This window comes from Notechis scutatus, chromosome 1 (genome assembly GCF_049901735.1).
Source record: "Notechis scutatus isolate UNSWTSFEM ecotype Mainland chromosome 1, rNotScu1.2, whole genome shotgun sequence".
NCBI classification, from domain to species: Eukaryota; Metazoa; Chordata; class Lepidosauria; order Squamata; family Elapidae; genus Notechis; species Notechis scutatus.
Genome location: NC_142009.1, coordinates 207,869,004 through 207,893,950, shown reverse-complemented (window position 1 = coordinate 207,893,950; position 24,947 = coordinate 207,869,004). Strand labels below are relative to the sequence as shown.

Here is a 24,947-nt window from a genome sequence, read left to right as displayed (position 1 = left end):
CAGGCTTTCCCCTAACAAAAGTTTGTCATCTGTGCTCTAAGCCAGGAGTCTCCAAACTTGGCAACTTTAAGACTTGTGGACTTAAAGAATTAACTCCCAGAATTCCCCAGTCATTAATGCTGACTGCATTGATGATGTTACCTAGTTTGGGTAATGAAACATATGCAAGAAAACAGCAAGCTCAGAGAGCACCTAAAGAACCCCTCATTTCAACCCTAAGCTACAAGTATTCTCCTTTATTGAAAACAGCACTGTGAGTGTGTTATCTTTGCTATGACAACATTGCTAAAAATAAATAGCAGCTATCTCACCTAGTTCTAATCAGGAGACCAGAGAAGGAGCAGGGAGCACCTTTACTGGTTTATTTATTTATTTTTTTACAAAATCAGTGTTTCATAGATAGCCTTGGCCATATTGATAGCCATTTTTAGAAGACTCATGAGATGTTCTCAGTGCTCCAAATATATTCAAGAATTTAAAACGTTGCCTAGTTCTGGTCTAAGTGTAGTTTCTGAGATGAGCAATTGGAATATCTGGTGTCTCCTGATGCCAATAGGTTTCAGTTTATGTGATTTGGCTGACTAGTGATGTTAAAATTAAACAGCATGTTTAGCCCTCAGCAATCACCGAATTCTTTCACAGGGACTGGTGATGGCAGAGCAGAATGTTCTCCTGTGTTTTTAAAAAAATACAATATAAACCCAGAAATGTTTTGCTTAGTGTTAGTCCTTTGAGATACATCAAATCAGGAAACAGACAGCACAAGGATTCCTAAAATGTTATTTTATCCTTATGAGTATAATAACAAAATCTTGAAAGCTTGTTAGAATTTCTCTCTGCCCCCCCTTTACTCAATAGTATCAGAGTGGCATTATTTCAGTTTCTTATACTTGGCACTATCCCAGGACTGGGTAACTTCCTTAACAATTTTTCCCTTCCAAGGTCATTTCCACATTCCTTTACACTTAGTACTGTTAACTCAGTTTAACCATCTTAATAAATGCATCAATCTATTTGCTGATGTGTGAAAGCTGTTTCAGAAATAATATGTGCGTACAACTGGCAATACATTGGCTGTCTATATGTTTCTAAGTATAATTCCAAGTGAAGATTATGATCTGTAAAGTTCTATATGGCTTCAGTCCAGGACGACTTCAGGACCATCTTCTCTGAGCAGAACCAGAGTGTCAATTCTGAATCGAACCTGACTGAAGCCATCTTTTGCTGCTTCATAGTTGCCACACACTCTAAGGTTGTGAGGGGGGGAAGAGATAGACCATCTGCAGACACAACGCTTTTTCCAAGGGTGGGATTCTACCAGTTCAGGCCAGTTCAGGCAAACTGGGTGTTAATTTAACATCTAGTTCGGCGAACCGGTAGTTCTGAAGAACAGCTGGCCCCACCCACCCCACCTCTCACCTCCTATGAGTCTCCACGAGGCCCGTCTGGCTCCCAAGTAAGTGTAGTGTAGTCTTCTGGGAGCAAAAATGGCACTGGGAGGGGTCTGGAACTGCCCCCCCCATTTTTGCTCCTAGGATGCTCCAGGGAGGCTTGCTAGGCCAAAAACGGGGCTTGGGGTGGTCCGGCACCACGTCCCCCCACCCTGTTTTTGCTCCTAGGAGGCTCCAGGGTGGCTTGCTAGGCCCCGTTTTGGGCCTAGGAGGCCTCCCTGCAGCCTCCCCTCCCATCCAGCCATCCAGTATACCTGGATTCAGTGTTTCTCTGAGGAACAGATTCTGATACAAGAACTAGAAAAAGCTTATGTGAAAATATATTCTCTTATATTATGCCTTTAGCAGTCTTTGTGGAATAAGTTAATGAATAAGTTATAAGTATTTAAATGTAGATATATGACATAGTTATGTTAATTCAAGTTATAAATATTCTATGGACTGTCTGTGTTTCTTTACACTTTTCTAAGTTGAATTGCCTATTTTTAGAAATCAATTTCCATATCTGGAACATCATTAACATCATTTTTAACCCAAAAATGTTTAACTAATCAGAACATCTTTTCATTAGTACTAGACAAAAGTGTTTTGTTTCTATTGAATACTAATATTAATATACAAAAACTACATTAAAACAATTATAAAAACATAAAGTTGGATCTAGTTTAGATTGGATGAAGACTGCAATGAAAGTGAAGAGGTTGATTTAAAGAGATGGATTTTCCCCAGAGTACTAGAACTAAATCGAAGCTTACCAACAAGTTATGAAATTGTATCCCTTAAGCACGGAATAAATTACTACTGGTTCAAAATAAATTCTTTCATATGATTCTATCGGGTCCAAAATTAAATAACACTAATGAATCTTGAGTAGGAACTACAACAAAGTTTCTAAAAGGAGAAATTTTCTGGGTGGTTACAGCTGTACAGCCTGCTCTGAGGATAACGTGTTCAGCAATGGTATTGCAGGCAGTGTCTCATCCTGCACCTGTTTCATACATTACATATAACATTTCACTGGTTATAAAAGCTCTTGAACATTTTGTGTTTTTGAACATTTGGGTCATTTTATGTATTTTTTTAAATTGATACACTTTTATTAGGCTTGTGTCCACAGCACCTCAAGGAGGCATTTTGCATTGCAAAGACAATGTGATTCTCTGTGTTGAGATTCAATGTCAATTGAGGTGCTTCATCTCCTTTTGAAGATTCATCTGTGCTTGACTTTTGAGCATGCACAGCACATGAACTAAAGCCTCTTCTGGCTATCAGAAACCCTGCAAAAAGGGTTGTGGCAATTGTGGCAAAACCAAGCAACCAAATAATTTTGCTTTATTTTTTAAGGGTGAAAAATAGGGTGCTTCTTTATGAAATAGTTATGAAATAGGAGTCCTTTCAGGGGTCCTTTCCACAGAGCTTCAGAGCTTAAACTGAAGCAATCCTTCAAAGTATTGCATAATCCTAATTTTAGTTTCACATTAGGATCCTGCACCCCACCCCACACACTTATGTGGAGATCTGCAGAAGAGTTTACAGAAGGATAGCTATCAGCATGAGGCAAAAGGTTACCTCTTGAAATAGATAAAATTAACTCAAGGTAAACTAAGCTCATGGTGATTATATCAACATGTACTCAGATGTCCTCGGTTTCCATGGAAACCATACGGAACTGGTTTGCCATTTCTTTTTTCTGGGAGAACAGTCAAAAAGTTGTAAAACCAATTCAAGTCAATAGTCATAAAAAAGAAGAAGAAATATTTAGCACAGTTGTTAATTTTCTACCTAAGGGGCATTTACCCAGTGGAAAGCTACAATGGTAAGATTTGGTGTGAGAAAGAGAGCAGGAGGGAAATGGGCCTAGAGAAGAGAAGGACCAAATAATCAAATTCATTCTTTCTCTTTTGTTTATAGTGACTTGAAAGACTGCTTGGGATTGTTACTTGCTTGGACTCCAGTGAGCATTTTAATTTAGAGGAGACCATATCCCTATTGCTAACTGAGCAATCCAGCACTGCCTAACACTACACTAAACCTAGAGCTGAATTCATCTGGCAAGCTCCTCTTAAATCCTTTGTGCATCTGGAGTTATATTTGGGTTAATAGAAATTGCTTTGTGAATCTTAGAATGTAAATGGCACTGTGTGGAAATATCCTGTGGCAACTTTCGTGCTGAAACCCTTTTAGCTCCTGAATTATTGGTCATTCTGCTGATTCTAAGTGTTATTGTTGTTACTGTTTTTATCTATTAATTCTAGACTCAATTATGTAGGTGTGCAGGCATGTAGCTTTAATAATAAAGATCAATGCTACACATGGATACCAGTTGAGAGAAGTAAATAGCTTTGAGAAGGGGAGGGAATAGAATTTCATACTTGTAAATACCATTCTTCTAGTAAACTTAATAAAAAGCAAGAGAAAATGTTGCACAACAGATTCTACAGTTTTCAAGCCCTGCTTTTGGTAAGAATTGGAAAGCCATTATGTTGAAATAAAGTGCAGTCACTTAAAAATTGTAATAAAAATAGGTATGAAATAATGAAAATCAGTGTAGAAACAGAGGCAGGAAATGTGTTGAGCAGTGTGCTGTATGACATGTGAGTGAGTTTGATATAAAAGTCCTTCAATAAAATTACACCCAGATTGAATAGATGTTCCATCATTTTATTTCCAAATTCTGACATTACTACTTTCATCACCTGCCTAAGTGGCACTCACATTACAGTTTCAACTTATATGTCCAAATTAAAGCTTACCCATCCACACACATTTGCTTTATATACAAAAGACAGGTAAAAAGGATACAAAAATATAGAACAAAAGAGTAGAAAGTCAAAGTTGAGAAAAAAAGCAGGAATAACATTCATATTGTTTATGCAAACTCACAAACAGATTAAACTTGACTCACACAGAATCTTGGTCGGTCTCTTCAATATGTTGATAGCAAATCAATTTACAGGTAGAAAATGAGCGTGCATATTCAAAACAGGATTCTAAAACTGGTATTACACATTCTTTTCATCAAAACAAAATAATACTTGGCTATACACAGTACAGAGTAAATCCAGAACTCTACATAAATTGATAATTGTATGCTTCCTGTTACCATGAAAAACATGTTGTACATGGACTATTCTCAAACAAGCTGGTACATACAGACATATTTGCTCCAGTCTTTAGACAAGAATCTAAAGAATCTAAATTTAGTATCATTATGATTATGACATTACTGTTACGAACTAAGCAAACGCGTTAGTTTAAAATCCTAAATAGTTTTGCTTCCACGGCAGGCTCGTAATCCTGCACTTCTGATTGGCCCGCGAACAGCGGATCGTGATTGGTCGTTTCTGGCTGATCTGATTGGCTGATAATGGGTCGCCACTGATTGGACGCTCCCAGCGCGGCAAACTCAAATCATTGGTTGTTGTGACAGCAGCCAGCTCTATAAAAGGAGCTGCTGCTGCCCAAGTATTTTGCTCTGTTCTGAAGTCACTAATAAAGAGTTGGAGTCACTATTCGATGCCTCGTCTCCATTCCTTGCGCCCACGCTCCAGACTTAACAATTACTATATTTAATTCTTATTTCTCTCCCAAATATATTAAAAAGTATGACATTCAAACAACACAGCCAAGGAACAATCCCAAAACATGTATACCAATATCCCTTCCAACAATGTGCTGAAGCTGAAAGGCAATCTCTGAAATTTCCAATGAATAAGGAAAAGGTATATTTTGTTCAATTCTTTGCATCTGAAGATTGTAAGGTAGATATTTAATATTCTTTATAAAACCGCAAGGCCCATATCAGTCAAAGTTGGAGGCAAACAGTCTAAAACCAGAACAAGTGCTTGTGTTCCTCCTGCCTCAAAGAGTTATGTCCACACCTTATTGTATCACACAGGAAGGAGGGAAAGGTGGAAAAGGGAATCTTTGCCTCCACTATAAATAAGGTTTGCATGTTTGCAGTTGCTGGATTTTTGGGGATGGGATGCAGTAAAATTCTTGATGAGAAATTTTGCATCCTTGAATTGCTGCATAAAATTCTTGTAGCTACCTTCTGCTCCTTCCAGTCAAGTAGAAGTTTTTTCTATGTTGCAGCCTTAACCTGCTGGAGTTTCCTGTGTAAAATGATTAGAAATGAAGGTCACTTCAGAAATCCCTTTTTTGGATTTCATTCACTCCTTTGCTTTTGCTAAGATTATGGTCTCTCCTGACTGCATTTACCATGGCCTGATTGGTGGACTTATTTATTTTATAATTGTCCTGGAGCAGAGATGGAAAAATATTCATATGCACTTAGTTAAAACAAAACAAAACAAACAGAAAATCCCAAAGATAAATCAATTATTTCACTGTTCTACTCATTCATCAGCGAACTTGCAAAATCATAAAAAGAACCAGGTCTACCTTCCTATTCTTGCATCCATGAGTATATAAACAATTTTGAATGGAAGTGTTTGCCTATAATGAAATGAAGCACACCAGTAAACTAAACAGAACCACTTGAGCTGCCAGAAGTCAAAAACACTACTTGTAATGTTTTTTCTATCAGGGCAACCTGGTCTATCCAAATATGAGAAGGAGCATACTGCTTCCCTTTCGCTTTTCAGCCCCAATCCAGGAGCCTTCGCAGATAGTCACTTTCATGACAAACTATTTTGTATTATTGTATTTCTTTGTCGGTGAATATAAATTTAACTCACTAATTATAATGCATCGTAGAAAAAGATGACCAAAAATAGTGTTCTTATTGGACTGGAAATGGATATAGAATGATGTTGTACTCTCCTGTCCTTGGAAAATGGTCAGTGGACTCTACTTATAATAGGGTAAATTGGTCATATGGTTCAGCCATGAAAAAAGCCTAACAAAAACACCTTTAGAATAGAATAACAGAGTTGGAAGGGACCTTGGAGGTCTTCTAGTCCACCCCCCTGCCTATGCAGGAAACTCTACACCACTTCAGACAAATGGTTATCCAACATCTTTTTTAAAACTTCCAGTGTCAGAGCATTCACAACTTCTGGAGGCAAGTTGTTCCACTGATTAATTGTTCTAACTGTCAGGAAATTTCTTTTTAGTTCTAAGTTGCTTCTCTCCTTGATTAGTTTCCACCCATTGCTTCTTATCCTGCCCTCAGGTGCTTTGGAGAATAGCTTGTCTCCCTCTTCTTTGTGGCAGCCCCTGAGTTAATGGAACACTGCTATCATGTCTCCCTAGTCCTTCTTTTCATTAAACTAGACCCAGTTCCTGCAACCATTCTTCTTATGTTTTAGCCTGCAGTCCCTTAATCATCTTTGTTGCTCTTCTTTGCACTCTTTCTAGATTCTCAACATTTTTTTACATCACGGTGACCAAAACTGAATACAGTATTTCAGGTGTGGCCTTACAAAGGCATTATAAAGTGGTATTAACACTTCATGTGATCTTGATTCTATCCCTTATGCAGCCTAGGACTGTGTTGGGGTTTTTTGGCAGCTACTGCACACTGCTGGTTCATATTTAAATGGTTGTCCACTAGGACTCCGAGATCCCTCTCACAGTTACTACTATTGAGCAAGGTACCACATATACTGTACCTGTGCATTTGATTTTTCTTGCCTAAATGTAGAGCCTTACTTTTTTCACAATTGAATTTCATTTTGTTAGATAGCACCCAATGTTCAAGTCTGTCAAGATCCTTCTGTATCTTAAGCCTATCTTCTGGAGTGTTGGCTTTGATTTGCTAAAGCAGGATATTTAAACTCTTTGTTCCTCCACATCACCAGTTTAATCTCTTTCATTTCCTTGTGACAATACAAAACTGTCATACCATTACTAGCTACCTGAACTTAAAATGCATGGATATCTGACTATGACATTGGTCTTCCTCTTATTTCTGCTTCAGGCAAAAGAAAAAACAAAACATCAAGGTCCCACATATTTTTCTGTCCTTGTTCTTTCTTTCTATATCCATTTAGTTGAGTAGTAGTAACTTACATGGATCTATCTTATATCTGACTATATATTGGTGACTTTCCTAGATGTTCAGAATTTTAGATTCACCTTCAAAATAATAATAAAAACCCTATTTTTTAAAAATAATACTTTTAATATATCTTTAGATCTTTAAAAAAGGCTTTCCCAAATGATCTGCTGTTGCTTATTCACCATCTGCCACTATCTTTTCTGCACTTTATCCACCTTCAATATATATTCATATATTCAATATATATATTTAATTCACATTAGCGGATTTTCCTTACTCAAGTCTCTGCTACCAGTACTATTACCGTATTTGCCGGCGTATAAGACGACTTTTTTGCCCCGAAAAACATGCCTCCAAGTGGGGGGGTCGTCTTATACGCCGGTATATCCACTGCCGGCTTTCAGATGCTTGTTGGACCCAGCGAGGCGCCTCTGGCTTCCTGGATCCCCTGCATCGCTTCCGCTTCATCCCGCTCGCCTCGCTCCGCCCGGGGCTGCAGCCTTCCTGCTCTTCCCATGGCCCCTGGCACTCTGCCCTGCCGCTGCAGCCCCGGGGATTTCTGGAGGGCGTTTCCGGTGGTGGTGGGGGGTCGTCTTATACGCCGGGTCGTCTTATACGCCGGCAAATACGGTATTCTCTTTTGGACTTTATCCTGTTTCTTCATTAACTTTGTATCAATCTTAATGAAATGGTAATGATTCCATTAATTCCTTATTCTTGTGTTGCCTCTGGGCAACACAACACTATCTATGAAAAGGCCTGTGTAAAGAGCATATGTACTGCCTATATCTATAGCAGTCTAAAAATGGCAATGCATGTATTTCAAATGCAATAGTAGAATAGGGTACTATACTTTTGTAATGGCAGCCAGCACTCCCCAAGTCATAACATTTGATCCTGGTTGCCAGCATTTTTATCATGTAATAGAATATTTCTGAATGCTTTATTACAATACAATTGCAATATAGCTGTAATATTTCTTACTTTTTGATATCAGAAATCCCCCTGCCTATAAATTACTTTCATCTAGAAATAAATGCCTCTTGTTTACATTCAGAGGTAACAATGTTTCTGTTGTTGTTATTCAAAAGAATTCTGAACATAGCCAAAGCAATAAAAGCATCCTTTTAAAATGAGACTGAAAATTGGTTGCCTAGAAAAATGGCATTTTGGAAATGGTAATGTCTATTCTATTCTTCCATTACTGGCCAAGATTGAGTTTGACATTTGGCAATATTGAAATATATTTAAGCGTTTTGAAATCAGGCATGGAGTTAAATAAATGATGGCCTTAATGTCATATGAAGAAAAGTGGGGTTCTTTGCCTGTTTTCCACTGTGCTGTGATTCTGAAATTAGGTAATTTATATATGGACAGCTATTCAGTGAGGCAAAGTGATGGCTTTGTATTTATTTCCGAAATATTGCGAGGAGAGGTATTCAGTGAGATTGCATTAAATCCTCTTGTATTTTGATTTTTTCAGGAAATGATGGAGAAAAGTAAAATACCCCCCCCCCCCAAAAAAAAAGAATTCTTAACTGTAGTAACATTCAAAGCTGTTATTACTCCAATCTTTTATTAATTTGATAATATTTCCATCATTGTAATCATTGCATCATTTTTATATATTCAGTCATCTGGTCTAATAGAATTCATGAGAGATTAGGCAGAAAACAGAATGGTGTTACATGTAATCTAGCCAATTTGTGAAACTATATACAGTTTGTGAGATTATGATGGGCAGTTGAAGCTGTGCAACAGTAAATCTCAGTTTTATACATAACTGAAAATTGGTAGTCATTTAGCAAAACAAATGATATTGACCCAATGCCATTTAATCAATTAGATTTATGCTTAGTTAAAACTGACAGCAAATGAAGCTAATTTGGGCACATTTGAAGCAATCTGAGAGGGTGGGAGAGTGTCAATAGAATAAATCATCTGTTTCAGAACTGGGATTACCTAAATATCTTGTGGAACTTTAAGAATTAATACATTTATTATTGCGTAAACTTATGCTGCACAGGATCAATGAAGCATAAGCTTCATTGAAAAAAAAAAGATTTTTTTAAGAACAATGGCTTGGGTAAAGGAGATAGTTAATGATTGCTGATGGAATGACCTTTGCTGCAAATGAATGACATTAACTAGATGCGTTGTGTTTATAGCAGCAGAAGGATTCTAAGAAACCTGATTATAGAGAACATAGATTGAACCCAGTTATTTTATTAGTTTGTTTTTATTTGTCATTCTGTAGAATTACTTCATTAACTATAAAACCCTGTGAAATATTTCAATCCATGGCTAAATAGCTACGCAAGCTATCCTTGGTAAATAATCAGAACAAAACCTTACTTTGTATTTTAGAAATGTATACGTTAATTAAAATATAAATGAACTACCTCATTAGAAATATAATTAATAAACTCTACAAATGTTAAGACACTTCAAATATTGCCTAGGTAGCTCCACAGGCAAAAATAATTGGCATATGATTTGGATCTAGAGAGCAGCTGAGCTCCAGCACATGGGAGCATATTATAAATGAAACGCACCAAGGTCTCTAACAAATAAAATGGTGAAACATGTAATTATATGCCAAGTACACTGAAAAATGTACATTTACTTAGTTTTTTTTAATCGTGTTGGGGAGCAAGGTTACAATTAAATATAAATCCTGTTATACCCAAAATTGACTATAAGAAGAACTGTATATTATACATTAATATTTATTAATTTCCAAGACAATATGGATACAAACTGAAACCAGATTTTCAATCACAATGTTTTTTAATAACCTAGTCCTTCTGTCTTCCTAAATCTGCAGTAATAAAGTATAAGTCAGCATTATTGGATTGGATCCCAAGCAGCCATAGCACTGAAGCAGGAAGAAAATCTCCATTAAAGATTTGCATTTTTTTTCCAGCTATCTCTACTGCAAACCATAATATCCAATGTATTATTCATACTTCTTTTATTTTCAGACTGGGCTTTTCAAGAGGTCAAAAGGCTAAAATCAGGGGGAGGTTGAGGTGCAATCATCTTCTGATGACTGAGGCAGCATACTAAATATTTAAAGGGGCAAGGAATCATAGGCGGTAGCATTTGTGAGAATAAATAATACAGGATCCAATCTGGGTCGGTCACTCATGCTGGAGCCCATCTTTTGGGAACTTCACTCGAGGCTACAGAGAAGTTCCCTGAAGATAGGCTCCAGCACAAGTCTGAAACCTCAGAAGACAAAACCTCTGGTCCCAAGTGACCAATGCAGATTGGATCCTGTAACATTATCCTGAGACACATATTTGCCTTCATTCATGATAAATAATACACTTTGGTGAAGCCAGGAATTTCAGTTATGGAGAAAATGAAAATATTTTTTTATAAATATGCTCTTGGGAGGCTAAAATGAAATGGATTGGCATCATCATCACATTCCATAGTAATGGATAGGTTGCCTTTAGTTATCCATTAGCTTTAATATTTCACAAACATTCTTAATTGCTTTGTCAGTTGCAAGAGATGGACTACACTTTCTCTATCACATAAATGTTACAGGTTAATAGAGAATATATAGATCCATCTCTGTCTCCTTCTCCAGATATTTCTGCTTCTGTGCTAGCAAGGAGCTCATAGTTTTCTTCCATACCCAGGACAAAAGTTAGGAAAGGCCCATATCCCTGTTGTACAGGAAAGTAATTACAAAACTTGGTATGGTATGGTATGGTATGGTATGGTATGGTATGGTATGGGTAAAGCAGTCAATTTATTCCACCAGTTGTTGCCCACTATAGGGAGTAGTGCTCATCTCTGTTTCAAGGCCTTTGAGCCAACCGTCTCTGGAGATATTTCTGTGGTCATGTGGCCAGCATGACAGCCAGCATGACATCATGGAGGCTGTAACCTTCACATTGAAGTGATCAACTTTGCATTTATATGCTTTTGAACTGCTAGGTTAGCAGGAGCTAGGGCAAGGCTGAGAGCTCGCTCCATAATGTGGAGCATGGGTCTTGAACCTGGGCTGCCAGCTTTCCAATCAACAAGTTTGGCATCTTAACCACCTGTACCCCCATAGTATGGTATGGTATGGTATCGTATCGTATAGTGTGCACTCACGCGCACTCACATTTTCAGTTCTGCAGTAGGTGAACCAATTGTTGCATTATGTGCAGCCCACCTCTGGGTGTGGGGTGGGGTGGGGTGTAGTATTAATATTCACCATTTCAATTTCTTCTATTGTTTTTTATAACTTTTTAAAAAATTTCTGGATAAATGTATACAATGCAATAAAAAAGATAGTCTCTTACGGAGGCATTTTCAACAACAATTCTCCACATCTCCACTATCCAAACATCTTGGTTGGAACATCTCTTGTTTTTTCTTATGTTGCTTGCCATATCTCTGTAAATATTCCATCAGTTCCTGTAGTCTTACAACTTTGTAGTGTCCAAAGATCTGATATAACTTCAGCTGCACTTATATAATCATGATCTGTTCCCCAGTCAGCCCCTGGCCATGATTTTGCTGAATCTCCAGTACAAGGGAATTATATTTGTAGTCAATTTTATTTCTTGTAATGTGACATTTTGGTTATTTAAAGACTTATTTAACAACAAATCAATCAATGGATTGACACAGATTAATTAGTCATCCTCTTTCTTCTTTCCTGGCCATACAGTCTGGCTACATTTTCCCCTTTAATATTTCCAAAGTATTTCCAACTTTGGCATCCCAATCTTCAACCACAAGCAGCATATCTTGCATGCATGTTCTATTGAATTCAAATTGAACTTAATCATAAAACTCATCAACCACTTCTGCATCAGTGGTTGGAACATAAACCTGAATAACCTTGATATTAAAGGCTATTCCATGAAGTCTAATTGATATTATGCATTCATTGATTGCATTGCAATCCAAGTTTATTTTCTTGATATAGCCTTCCTAAATAAGAAAGCTGTTCATTTTTAGAATATAATAGAATTCTTTATTGGCCAAGTGTGATTGGGCACACAAGGAATTTGTCTTGGTGAAAATGCTCTCAGTGTACATAAAAAAAAGATACATTCATTAAGAATCATAAGGTACAACACTTAATAATAGTCATAGGGTACAATGAGCAATCAAGTCATACTAGGTAACAGTCAATATAAATCATAAGGATACAAGTGACAAAGTTACAGTCATACAGTCACAAGTGGAGGGGAAGGGTGATAAGAAGTGATGAGAAGATTAATAGTAATAGTAGTGCAGACTTTGTAAATAGTTGAACTGTATTGAGGGGATTATTTGTTTAGCAGAGTGATGACATTTGGAAAAAAATATCCTTGTATCTAGTTGTTCTGGTGTGCAGTGCTCAAGCATTGTTTTGAGGGTAGGAGTTGAAACAGTTTATGTCCTGGATGTGAGGGGTCTGTAAATATTTTCACAGCCCTCTTTTTGACTCGTGCAAGTATACAAATCCTCGATTAAAGGCAGGTTGGTAGTAATTGTTTTTTCTGCAGTCCTAATTACTCTCTGGAGTCTGTGTCTGTCCTGTTGGGTTGCAGAACCAAACCAGACAGTTATAGAAGTGCAGATGACAGACTCAATAGTTTCTCTGTAGAACTGTATCAGCAGTTCCTTGGGCAGTTTGAGCTTTCTGAGTTGGCGCAGAACTCAGAAAGCTAAAAAAAATCTATGTTTTTCATATCTTGAATAATAAATATTGTGATCTTTTGACCGAAAATACCCCCACTCCAGTCTACTATCAATTCATTTATGCCTAAGATGTGAATGTCTTGTTGATTCATTTCATTTTTCATCTATTGAGGTTTCCCATTTCCATGCTTCTTACCTTCCTACTCTTTCTGTCTATGCAGCTTCCAATTTTCTTTTCTGATATGGCAACAACAACAACTAGGTAACCCAAAGGCTTTAATCTAGCCACCTCATAGACACCATTAGTATTCTGAAGGAGGATAGCATGCTGTGTGCCTTCTGACTTGAAGAACCTATCATCTGGAAAGAGAGACACAGAGAGACAGAAAGACAGAGCACAACAGGAGTTGGGGGCAAAATAGTTCATAGACAGCAAACAATATTTATTTATTTTTATTTATTTGATTTGCCAATTGTTTACAAGATAATAAGTATAAGTGTATACATAGTTGTGAATACATGAAATGGGTACATATAAGAAAAATAAAAGAATAAGAGAAACAATAGGACAGGGACGGTAGGCACGTTGGTGCGCTTATGCACGCCCCCTACAGACCTCTTAGGAAAGGGGTGAGGTCAATAGTAGACAGTCTAAGGTTAAAGTTTTTGGGGTTTGGGGAAGAAACTACAGAGTCGGGTAGAGTATTCCAGACATTGACCACTCTATTGCTGAAGTCGTATTTCCTGCAATCAAGTTTGGTGCGGTTTACTTTGAGTTTGTATCTATTGTGTGCTCTTGTGTTGTTATGGTTGAAGCTGAAGTATTCACTGACAGGTAGGACATTGCAATGTATGATTTTATATACCATGCTTAAGTCAGACCGAAGACGGCGTAATTCAAGGTTTTCTAGTTCTAGAATTTCAAGTCTGGTGGCATAAGGTATTCTACAACGAGTAGAGGAGTGGAGAACTCTTCTTGTGAAATATTTCTGGACTTTCTCAATTGTGCTAATATCAGATACGTAATGTGGGTTCCAGACTGATGAACTGTATTTGAGTATTGGTCTAGCAAATGTTTTGTATGCTCTGGTTAGTAGTGTGATATTACCAGAGAAAAAGCTACGTAGGATTAGGTTAACAACTCTTAATGCCTTTTTGGCTATGTAGTTGCAGTGGGCTCTAGCACTTAGATCATTAGAGGTGAGTATTCCAAGGTCCTTTACAGAGCTTGGGTCATCAACAAGTTCTTGACTATTCAGCTTGTATTTTATTTTCTGATTTTTTTTTGCCAATATGTAAGACAGAGCATTTGTTTGTTGAGATTTGAAGTTGCCATTTGTTTGACCATTCTGATACATAGTCAAGATCTTTTTGTAGGGTAGCAGTATTGTCTGTGGTATTGAACAGCTTTACATCATCAGCGAAGAGAACGCTAATTGCTCTTAATATGATCACAGAGGTCGTTTATGTAGAGTATGAAGAGAGTTGGTCCTAGACCACTGCCTTGGGGGACACCACTATTGACAGGTACTGGATTTGATAGGACGCTCCCGATTTTGACCATTTGTTGTCTGTTTGACAAGAATGCTTCTATCCAGTTATTCAGTTGTCCAGAGATACCATAGGATTTTATTTTTAGGAGTAGTTTGTCGTGTACCACTGAATCAAAGGCTTTACAGAAGTCTATGTAGATTGCGTCTATTGCTTTGCCCTGGTCGAGTTGTGTCGTCCATATGTTTTTGCAGTGTAAGAGTTGTAGATTACAGGATAGTTTCAATTTTTTTCCTAATTTTCATTCCATGTTTCTGGGTGGTCCTGAAAATAGAATTCATATAAAACTTCTTTCCTCTGCTTGACTCCTTCAAAAGGAAAGGAGGGAGGGTTAATAGAGAACCCTAGAACAGTGGTGGGATTTAAAAAGAATTAACTACCGGTTCTGTGGGCATGGCTTGGTAGGTATGGCAGGGGAAGTATACTGTAAAATCTCCATTCCCTCCCCACTCCTGCGGGAAGGTTACTGCAAAGTCCTATTTCCTCCCCACCCACTAACCTGCTTTCCAGCTCCGTTCTCCTGTGCAGGGCAACAAAAGAAGACCCAGCTGATCAGCTGGGACTCGGGAGGCGGAGAATAGATGGGGGCAGGGCCAGTCAGAGGTGGTATTTGATGATTCTCCGAACTACTCAAAATTTATGCTACCGGTTCTCCAAAATTGGTCAGAACCTGCTGAATACCACCTCTGCCCTAGAATCAAGATAGGTGTTGCCCATGATTTAAAGGGGAGAGGATTCTGGAATAAATTTATCTCAGCTATTTCTGGCAAAGCTCTCTTTTAATTTCTATCTCCTCATTCTTTTTGTTCTGATTCCACAGAGCTTGCAAGCCTGAAGGCAGGTGAAGTTCATTTTTAGTGTTGTTCAGTACTTCATATATTTTAGGCAATCCAATTAAATGATGAAGAAAAATGTGGAGTGTGGAACATTTATAATTTTTTTATTAGTCATAGCAAAGAAAGGTCAAACAAGCATGTGGGAAAATATATTTCAAAGGGCTTGATCAATTAAACTAAAATATTGCTGTTTGCACCAGAGAACAAGGAATAGAACTACAGATGGTTATATAATTACCCAAGATCCTTCTTTGATTCAGTGAAATTCAGTTTTGTTTTGGGACTCTTCTTAAACTTTACAATGTCACAAAGCTAGTTAAGATTCTTCCAAAATAACTTTCTTCAGAAATTTTTAGTACAAAGTACAGAATTATTCATTAGATAGGTTAGAATGGTAAGTGGGTGGATGGGTAGATAGATGGATGGATGGATGGTTGCATCATGTGTTTGGATAATATTATTAAACTATTTAAAAATTGTATAAAACCTCATTCTATTTTAGGGCCATACATATGACATTTCATACAATGGAAAATGGATTTTTCCCCCATTTAAATGTAAACAGCTGTATGAAACCCTTCAAGTTTGGGATCCTTTCTTCCCCATATCACATTGTCAACATTTACCCTTCAAATTTCTGTAAAGCTATAATTTGTGTTTACCCAAAGATTTATAGAGCTCTGGAAATATTGCCTTTTTGTTGTTTAGACCCAAGATAAATTCATACAAAGAAAAAAAAAGGAAATCAAGATGATGCTAAACATCTCACATAAACAGGAGGCAAGTAAATACATTCACAGGATGTTTCATTACTGTTATACAGTTCTGCATCTGTTTGCTTCAGGGCAGATTGGTTGTATATTCACTTTCAAATTGCAAGCATATTGTTTGTATGTTTGTTTATATTACAAATAGATATGCCTCTCACAAATGGCTTTTGGTGGCACAGAAAAATTATAAACCTCAAAAACCACACTGCAGTATTAAAAAGGCCCTTCTAAAACTCTGTAAGTCTCGAGTTGAAAATAGATTTTGAGCCTTCTTCTAAAATATAATTTCGAAGGAACAAGCCACAACTATATAAAGCCATTTCTTCCAACATATAGGCCCCACCACAGAAAAATCATAATTGATTATCCATATTAGAAGGATCCATGGCAATATTTGTAAAAACAAAGCTTTGCTACATTTAGGATCTCTATTCAACCCTGAGATAGATGGATCTTTTTATTGAATAGAACTAATAGCTCTTCAAATATAAAACATCAATCAATATGACATGTGCTAGGCTCATGAAAAAAGAAGTTCCTTTTAAATCAGAGTGAAAAATCCTTCTGAAATCTCTCAGATGTAAAATGGACAAGGACTGCATGCTAGTTTAGGGACAAGGAATGTGGTAGAGTGACAATCCATATAGTAATTAAGCCTCATACATTGTGTTAGATCCACTACATTTCCCCAAGATGGTATATTTCAGGAGAGGCAACTCTCAATGCATTAGTATGGAACACAGCAATACCATGTTACCTGATAAAACGTGCAGCCATATTTCTTTTTGGCTGAACTTAAAGATAATGTCCTGAAGCAAAGAAGGCAGTGATCTTGTCAATATGTATGAAACAAGCTATTTGCAACTTCCTGGGTCAACACCAATAATTTGGATTCTCCCAGACATTGACAATGAAATATGAGAATGAGATTGGAATGTCAGAATGAAAATAATGGTAATCCATGCTGAGTTATAAAACTAGAGAGGAATCAAAATAAATGAATATATAAGTAACATAACAAGCAAACCAAGAGACTGAATTATTGCTTTTCAAATAATGAGTTTAGTTACTTTTCTCACATTCTACACTGTATGGCACAAAACAGATATCTGTCAATTAAGTTACAAGGCATAACCCTTTCCAGATGTCTCACTGAATTATTTCAATGTTTGAATCCATTAGCACCAATTCATGTCACGGTTCCCCTCCAGGTATAAAATGAATTTAAAAGAATATCAGATAAAGGATGAACCTGTTGCAGCTCTAGATTTAACTATTAGAGATTTAAGAGGCCCCCACTGTATTCACATTACTTTATTGCCATTTAGTGCATTCTAATAAAAATAAAAAGACTATATCTTCTTTCCCCCTTTTATGCAAGGGGGAAAGAAGTGATTTAGCTTTAAAGGGAAAGAGCAAATGACAGATTACAGAAAAATATTAACCTATAAATTATCCACTTCTATGGACATACTGACTATTTATGAGGCTGGAGGTGAATTTTCAGATATCTGGATGCATTAATTCTTCTCGAGGTTCTATTATTTTGCTGTTCTTTTAAGGAAAAAAGTTTCTATTCAGCTGAAGCAGGTTGCAGCTTGACAAAAGGGGGACAGGCTAGCATGGCAAATGCCAAGGCAAGGCCTTAGGTAACTTACATTGGGTAAAATTGATTGTTAGCAATCACTGCTTTTTATTTTTTGCTACACCAACATTATCCTTTGAGGTGAACGTTTTCAAATTCCAGTGTTGGCTGCAATCTTATAGTGTTCCTCTAATCAACATTTTTTGTTTCATGGATTAAATTGGGCATGCCTAGATAGTTGGTTGTTTTCCTAATCTTTCTGACACCAAATATCATAATATTTTTTCACGTTTTTGTTTGAAGATTAAAGATGTAATAAGCAGTGGTGGGATACAACCTTTTTTACTACTCGTTTTATGAGAGTGTGCTCCGCATGCACTCACAGCGTTCAAAAACTACCAATTTTAAGCTTCAAAACTTACCTTCTATTCAGCGCTGGTGAGTAAAACAGCTGCTGCGCTGCTGCATGAATCAGCTGAGCTAAAAAACAAGGAAATATTGGACAGAAAAGGGTGGGGGTGGGTGGGCAGGGCCAACTGACCACTGGCGCTACTGGTTCGCTAGAACCAATGTGAATCAGCAGTATCCTACCACTGGTAATAAGGAATGTTCAAATAAGCCCCTCCCCCAACACACACACACACATACACACACACAAATTGAAAAAAAAAGTTATGAAGGAAATCTGTAAACACTAAATAAATGAGTGACATGATTATGGACAACATAGAACAGCCATACTCTACTGGTAAAGCCTATGGCTGCCATAGAATAAAAATGTTCCGTTTGACTCTTCCTTTTCTAAATTATTATTTAATATTTGGAATGCAATAAATGCCTGATCGTTCACCCATCCACTCACATGACACACATTAGGATTAGTTAGATAGCCATAAAATATTCTGGATGGCCCATTAATATAAGATAAATTGGGGGCAGGAAAATTCATATTTACTCCTTATACTGTCAGCTGGTGTTCCATTCAAAATCCAAGAAAGAAATACTTAGACTCCATTAATTAGAGAAAAGATATCTTTTACTGGAAATCAAGTGGTAGCAACAAAAGAATTCTGAATCTGAGAAAATGGGTGCGTAAATCACATAAACAAAGTGATGGCAACATTCCCACCCCCAATAGTTCAATTGGCTCATCCAATTAAAAGTTGTGTATATCATCGTGTGGGCATCTCCAGCTGGTGATGAGGCCTCTGTCAGTTGACCTTGACATTTTGATAAAGAGTTGCAGCTGCGCATAGCATAGGATAGAAGCCTAAGCAAGAACCTTCCCCCCCAACTTATACAGTTCTGTTTTGTAACATCTCCAGCTGACTTCCCATAACCATATTCCCCCTCCTCCCCCCATTACTTATGACAGATGCAAAGCAAAGGGCGAAAATCTTGGAAGGCTGACATATACTTTCACTGGTGGAAGGAGGGGAGAAGAAACTTTACAGTAATAATATATTCAGTTTTAAATCCCTGTTAATAACCACAACTGCAGATTTAGTGAATAATCATCTATATCTGTATAAATACAACAGTGATGGGAAACCCAAAGCATATGGACTACATGTTGCTCACAAATGCTTTTCTTATGGGCCTCAGAAATTTCTATTCTCCCTCCTTTCCTTTGGCAGAAAACAACCAAACAGATGCTTTAAGTTTTCATTTATGTTTAATGTTTGTAAGCCCTGCTTCAGTAAATCCCAGTAGAACCTCTTTGGGAGACATTATCATATTTGCTTCCTTAAAATTACAGATTGTGTTCAAAATAATAGGAGAAAAAAGGTAGATTTGGACATAAAATAACTTCCTAAACCTTCAATCCCAAATGCAATAGTTTGTCACTGAAGTGGCACAGCTTTAGGAAAAAGTTTGCTTCTCTTCTAAAAGATGAAAACTACAATCCTACTGCCACCCTACTTTTTATGGGTGGTAGTGAGCATGTGCTACTTCCTTGTCAATGTACCCCATATTCAAAGGACCAATATTACAACATTGCTAGTCATCCCAGGATTTCTACACATCTTTCCTATTATCTGACAAGAGCTCCACCATAATGTACAATGAAGTAAACATCTGCGTAAGATCAGGATGATTTTGGTTTCTCCAAAGGGTTACCAATATTTGTTTCTCCCCCCATCCTCTTCTCCTCCACACCCCCCCCCCCCATCAGTTAATCACTTTTTATATGTACTGTACGTTGTCTTGTTTTGGCCAGGGTTTTTAAACTTGCTTCTTTTCTGCACTTATATGTTCCTGTTTATATAAGGTAATTTTATAGTGCTACTAAATGTATCCTGATTTCATCCATAATATTCAGGAATAATTGACCTATTGTATACTTTATAGCTTCAACTTTTTGTTCTGGTTTTTAGTTCCTACTGTAGCAATTTTGATGATATCCTGATTGATTTTGTAGTGGGTTTTTTTGTTTTTGTTCTTACTTTTTATATTATATTGTTCTATGCTGCTTTGGGCTGTAATAAAGTGTACATTTCACAACTCAAAGAATTCCATAAAATTGACTTTTGAATAAATATTAATAACATGATGAATAATCTTAGACATGGCTGGAAAGACTGCCATCAGTGCCATCAATATTAAAATAGATGAAACAAGAGACAAAACTAAGTCAACTTCCTATGTTGGTATAAGTCAGGGGTGTCAAACTTGTGTCTTCATGATATTGTCACATGACCTATTACAACCTTTTTCCCCTTGGCTAAACCAGACATGGGCATGGCCAATGTGTGATGCATCCAGCCTACGAGTATAAGTGAATACAACTGCCACACTGACAAAAGGGGCTTGGCTTTGGTTGTAATGACACTCCCACCATATTGCCCCCATGGACATGGTAGGAATGATAATGATAAGAAATATGATGATGATAACAATGAATTTTTTTCAAAAGTATATTCTTGAAAACAGCTATCATCCAATGTCCTTTTCTATATCATTCTACCTCTTTGGAGCTTCAAATAAGTAAAAAAATAAAACCCCAGTTCTTAAATGACATATAATGAGTAAATCATCCTGGACAAAAGTCACACACACACACACACACACACACACACAAACACAGAGAGAGAGAGAGTAAATTAGACTGTTTAAAAGGTATGCTTCCAGTGGTAGGATTCAAATTTTTTTACTACCGGTTCTGTAGATGTGGCTGGCAGGGGAAGGATACTGTGAAATCTCCAGTCAGAGGTGATATTTGCCGGTTCTCTGAACTACTCAAAATTTCCGCTACCGGTTCTCCAGAACTGCTCAGAACCTGCTGAATACCACCTCTGTATGTTGCAGTATATTTGTAGCAATGTGGATCATTATAAATGCTCCTGCCCATTGCAGAAAACATTTAGGTTTGTTTCCCATTATCCCTTGTATAGTAGTTGATTTTTCAATATTCATAAGAAAAGAAAAGGTATATAGACATTCCTGCAACAATTTGCCTAGCTTTTCTCCATTCCTACTTAGAATAACAAAACTGTCCTGTGATCTCAGCTACTCTTTGGCACAAATGCAGGGAGAAAATAAGACACTCTTCGCTTCAGTATTTGGTAACACAAAAGCTTATTGTTTATTCCTTCCTCTGCAAGGTCCGAGATAATAGCTAAGCAAACAAAATAAAGTTGGATCTAACCCGAGTTTCCTGGGATTTGATATTTATAGTAATTTCTCCTCATTACCCTTCATTACCCATGATTACCTTTATTACCCATGATTACCATTATTAATGATAATTATTCATATGAACTCAATCACATGAATCGTGGTTAATGCATATAGCTTCATCTCACAGAATTTTACATAGACCACACATATTATTATGATGCAGAGTTTATTCTGATGAAGAGGAATGCCATCCTTTAGGTCGCGGTGGCTTCAATTCAAATGCGTGTGTTGCGTAGTCGCGACATGCGTCCCCCTCTACCAGGAACCAGTCTATAAAACAATATACATTATATCACTAATTATTTCTCTACTTGTGGTCCAGGTTTATCGGGATATTTGGTATGGAATTGCCTTATCAGTCTATTTGCACACACATCTTCTACTTTTACCCAGGTTGCCTCTGTTTCAGGGTGTTGAGGTAATTCCCCGTTAGGAGAATGAGCGCATACAGGGAGATGTACTGAGAGTGGTGAAGAATAACACACAAACAGCACACAGATACACTGTACAGTAAATGTAGGTTTTTACTTCCAATAAACGTTTAAGCACAGTTCAAGTCTTTTACAGGTAAAACAGTCAGTGTTCAGTTCAGGGATAATCCAAATATCAAAGTCCAGTATCAAAAAACAGTTCAGTAACAGACTTACATCAACGATCAGTAACAGTCATTTAGGAGGAATGGCAACTCTCTCCAACAGAAGAAAAAGAGACTCACTGAGACACACACCAGGTTTCTGGCTCCATCTTATGGCTGTTTGAGAAACCACACCCAATTACAGTTTTAGCATTCTCTTAAAGACGTAGTATTAAAATGTCTATCCTAGTTTATATATTTCCAACCCAAATAACTGTTAGGTGACTTACATTCCTAACACAGGGTAGCCTTTCCATCTCACTAAGTATTGTAACACTTTTCTACATATCCGCGAATCTAGAATTTTATCAATTTCAGCATGGGTGACATCTTTAGCTATTACAAATTCCTCAAGTTGAGGTATATCAATGTGTTCTACAGGCTTCAGTAAATTAGCATGAAACACAGGATGTATTCGATGTAACCGTGGTGGCAATTTAAGTTTTACAGTTATGGGGTTTATCACTTTGGTAATTTGGAAAGATCCAATATATTTTGGTCCCAATTTTCGACTATTTAGGTGTAATTTTATATACTTAGTTGATAGGTAAACATAGTCTCCAGATTTGAATGCTTTATACTCTTTTCTTTTCTTGTCTGCTTGTTGTTTATATTCTAGTGCTGTTTCATTGAGAGTCTCTTTTACTTTATCCCAATTATCCTGAACTTTTTTCGACCACATTTGGACACTTATCGGTTGTTGTTCATCACATTGTAAATCAGGGATTGGCACAAATTCTATACCATTTACTACCTGGAATGGGCTATATCCTGTGCTTTCATGTATAGCATTATTATATGCTACTTCAGCAAATGGAAGTAAATCAGCCCATTCTCACTGTTGGTAAGATGTATATGAACTCAAATACCTTTCAATCATCCCATTAGCTCTTTCAGAAGCACCATTGGTGCTGGGATGGTATGCAGAGCTAAGACCTTGAGAGCATCCTAAAACGCGTACAAACGCTTTCCAAAATCGTGCCGTGAATTGCGCACCTCTACCCGAAATTATCCTCCTGGGTGTGCCATGTAGTCTATATACATGTTTTATAAATAGGTTGGCTAATTTTGTTGCTGAAGGTAATTCTTTACATGGTATAAAGTGAGCTTGTTTTGAAAACAAGTCTATGATAGTCCAGATTACTGTATATCCATTACTGCTGGGCAACTCCACAATAAAGTCCACGGCTATATCTTGCCATGGCCGGATTGGATCCAATACAGTTTATATTAGTCCTAAAGGTTTTCTTACTTGAGGTTTCGTAGTAGCACAAATGTGGCATTCTTTAATGTACTGTTCAATTTCTGATCTCATATGTGGCCACCAAAACTGCCGCCTTACCAAATGTAGTGTTTTTTAAAATCCAAAGTGTCCAGCCTGCCTTACATCATGACATTGGGATAATATCTTTTTCCTACAATTTGATGGAACATATATTCTATCCCCTCTCCAATACAACCCATCAAAATGTTTAAAATACAAAGCCCATCTTACTTGTTTAGGGGATAGTTTTCTCAGTTTCTGAATTGCTTGTAAATTTTTAGGATCTGTCCAAACTTCAAATTTTTCTTTCAACCCTTCTAATAGGTGTCTCCATGTACTAAGTGCCCACTTTACAGCAAAAGCCTCCTTTTCCCAAATAGCCCACCTGTGTTCTGTGATTGTAAATTTTTGTGATGTATATGAACATAGCTGTAATTGTCCATCAATGTTATACTGTAATAGGACAGTCCACATAGCCACATCACTTGCATCAGCTTGTTCTACAAAACTTTTAGTTGTATCAGGATGTTTTAAAATGGGCTCTTGAGCAAAGAAAGCTTTCAGATCATCAAATGCTTGCTGACACTCCTGGGACCACACAATGGGTTGGCTAGGTCTGGGTTTTGGCACTTGATGTTTAGTTTTTAACAATTCTGTTAGTGGTAAAGCAATTTGTGCGCATTTAGGAATAAACTGCCAGTAAAAGTTTGCAAATCCTAAAAAACTTTGTAATTGCTTATGTGTTTTTAGTTCTTTCCAATCAACGATGGCACTGACTTTATTGGGATCCATTTCTATTCCTTTATTGGATATTCTGTACCCCAAATAATCTAATGACATACAGTGAAACTCGCACTTCAAAAGTTTCACATATCACCTATAATAATTTTTTCAGAACTTTTCTCACTAAGGCCACATGCTCCTCCATTGTTTTGGTATAAATTAAAATATCATCTAAATATACTAGAATGCCATGATATAAATGTTCCTGTAATATTTCATTTATAAGTTGCATGAAGACAGCAGGTGCCCCTTGCAATCCAAATGGCATAACGTTAAACTGAAAACTTCCAAGGGGGCAATTAAAAGTAGTTTTCCATTGATCCCCCTCTCATATTTGAACTCAATAGTAGGCTTCTTGTAAGTCCAATTTCATAAAATACCTGCCAGTCGCTAACGTTGCTAACAAATCATTGATTAGTGGTAAAGGGTATACATTGTCTATACAAATAGCGTTGAGCCCACGGAAATCAACACAAAGCCTTAATCCACCATCTTTTTTCTCACAAAATAAAACAGGGGCAGCTATATGTGATTTCCCGGGTTGAATAAATCCATGCGCCAATTTTTTATCTATATATTGTCTCATTTCCTCCATCTCTTTTGGAGTCATGGCATATATTCTTGGTTTTGGAAACTTTGCTCCAGGAATTAAATCAATGGCACAATCAGTTGTTCTGTGTGGTGGTAATGTTTCACACTCCTTTTCGCTAAACACATCTACCAGGTCTTTATAGTCCTCTGGATAATGAAGTTATTCAGAATTGTCTATAGCTGTTACAACTTTCCT

At 37.1% G+C, this 24,947-nt stretch overlaps 1 protein-coding gene across 1 annotated transcript in view; it reads right to left on the bottom strand.

Annotated features, from left to right (window-relative positions):
* The window catches only part of VWDE (von Willebrand factor D and EGF domains), a 383,187-nt gene extending 360,392 nt beyond the window's left edge, over positions 1 to 22,795 (bottom strand). The window contains exon 1 of the mRNA XM_087955799.1: positions 22,399 to 22,795. Coding sequence (XP_087811925.1) covers positions 22,399 to 22,795 — 397 coding nt within the window. The remainder of the gene's footprint in view (positions 1 to 22,398) is intronic.
* Positions 22,796 to 24,947: the final 2,152 nt, after the last annotated feature.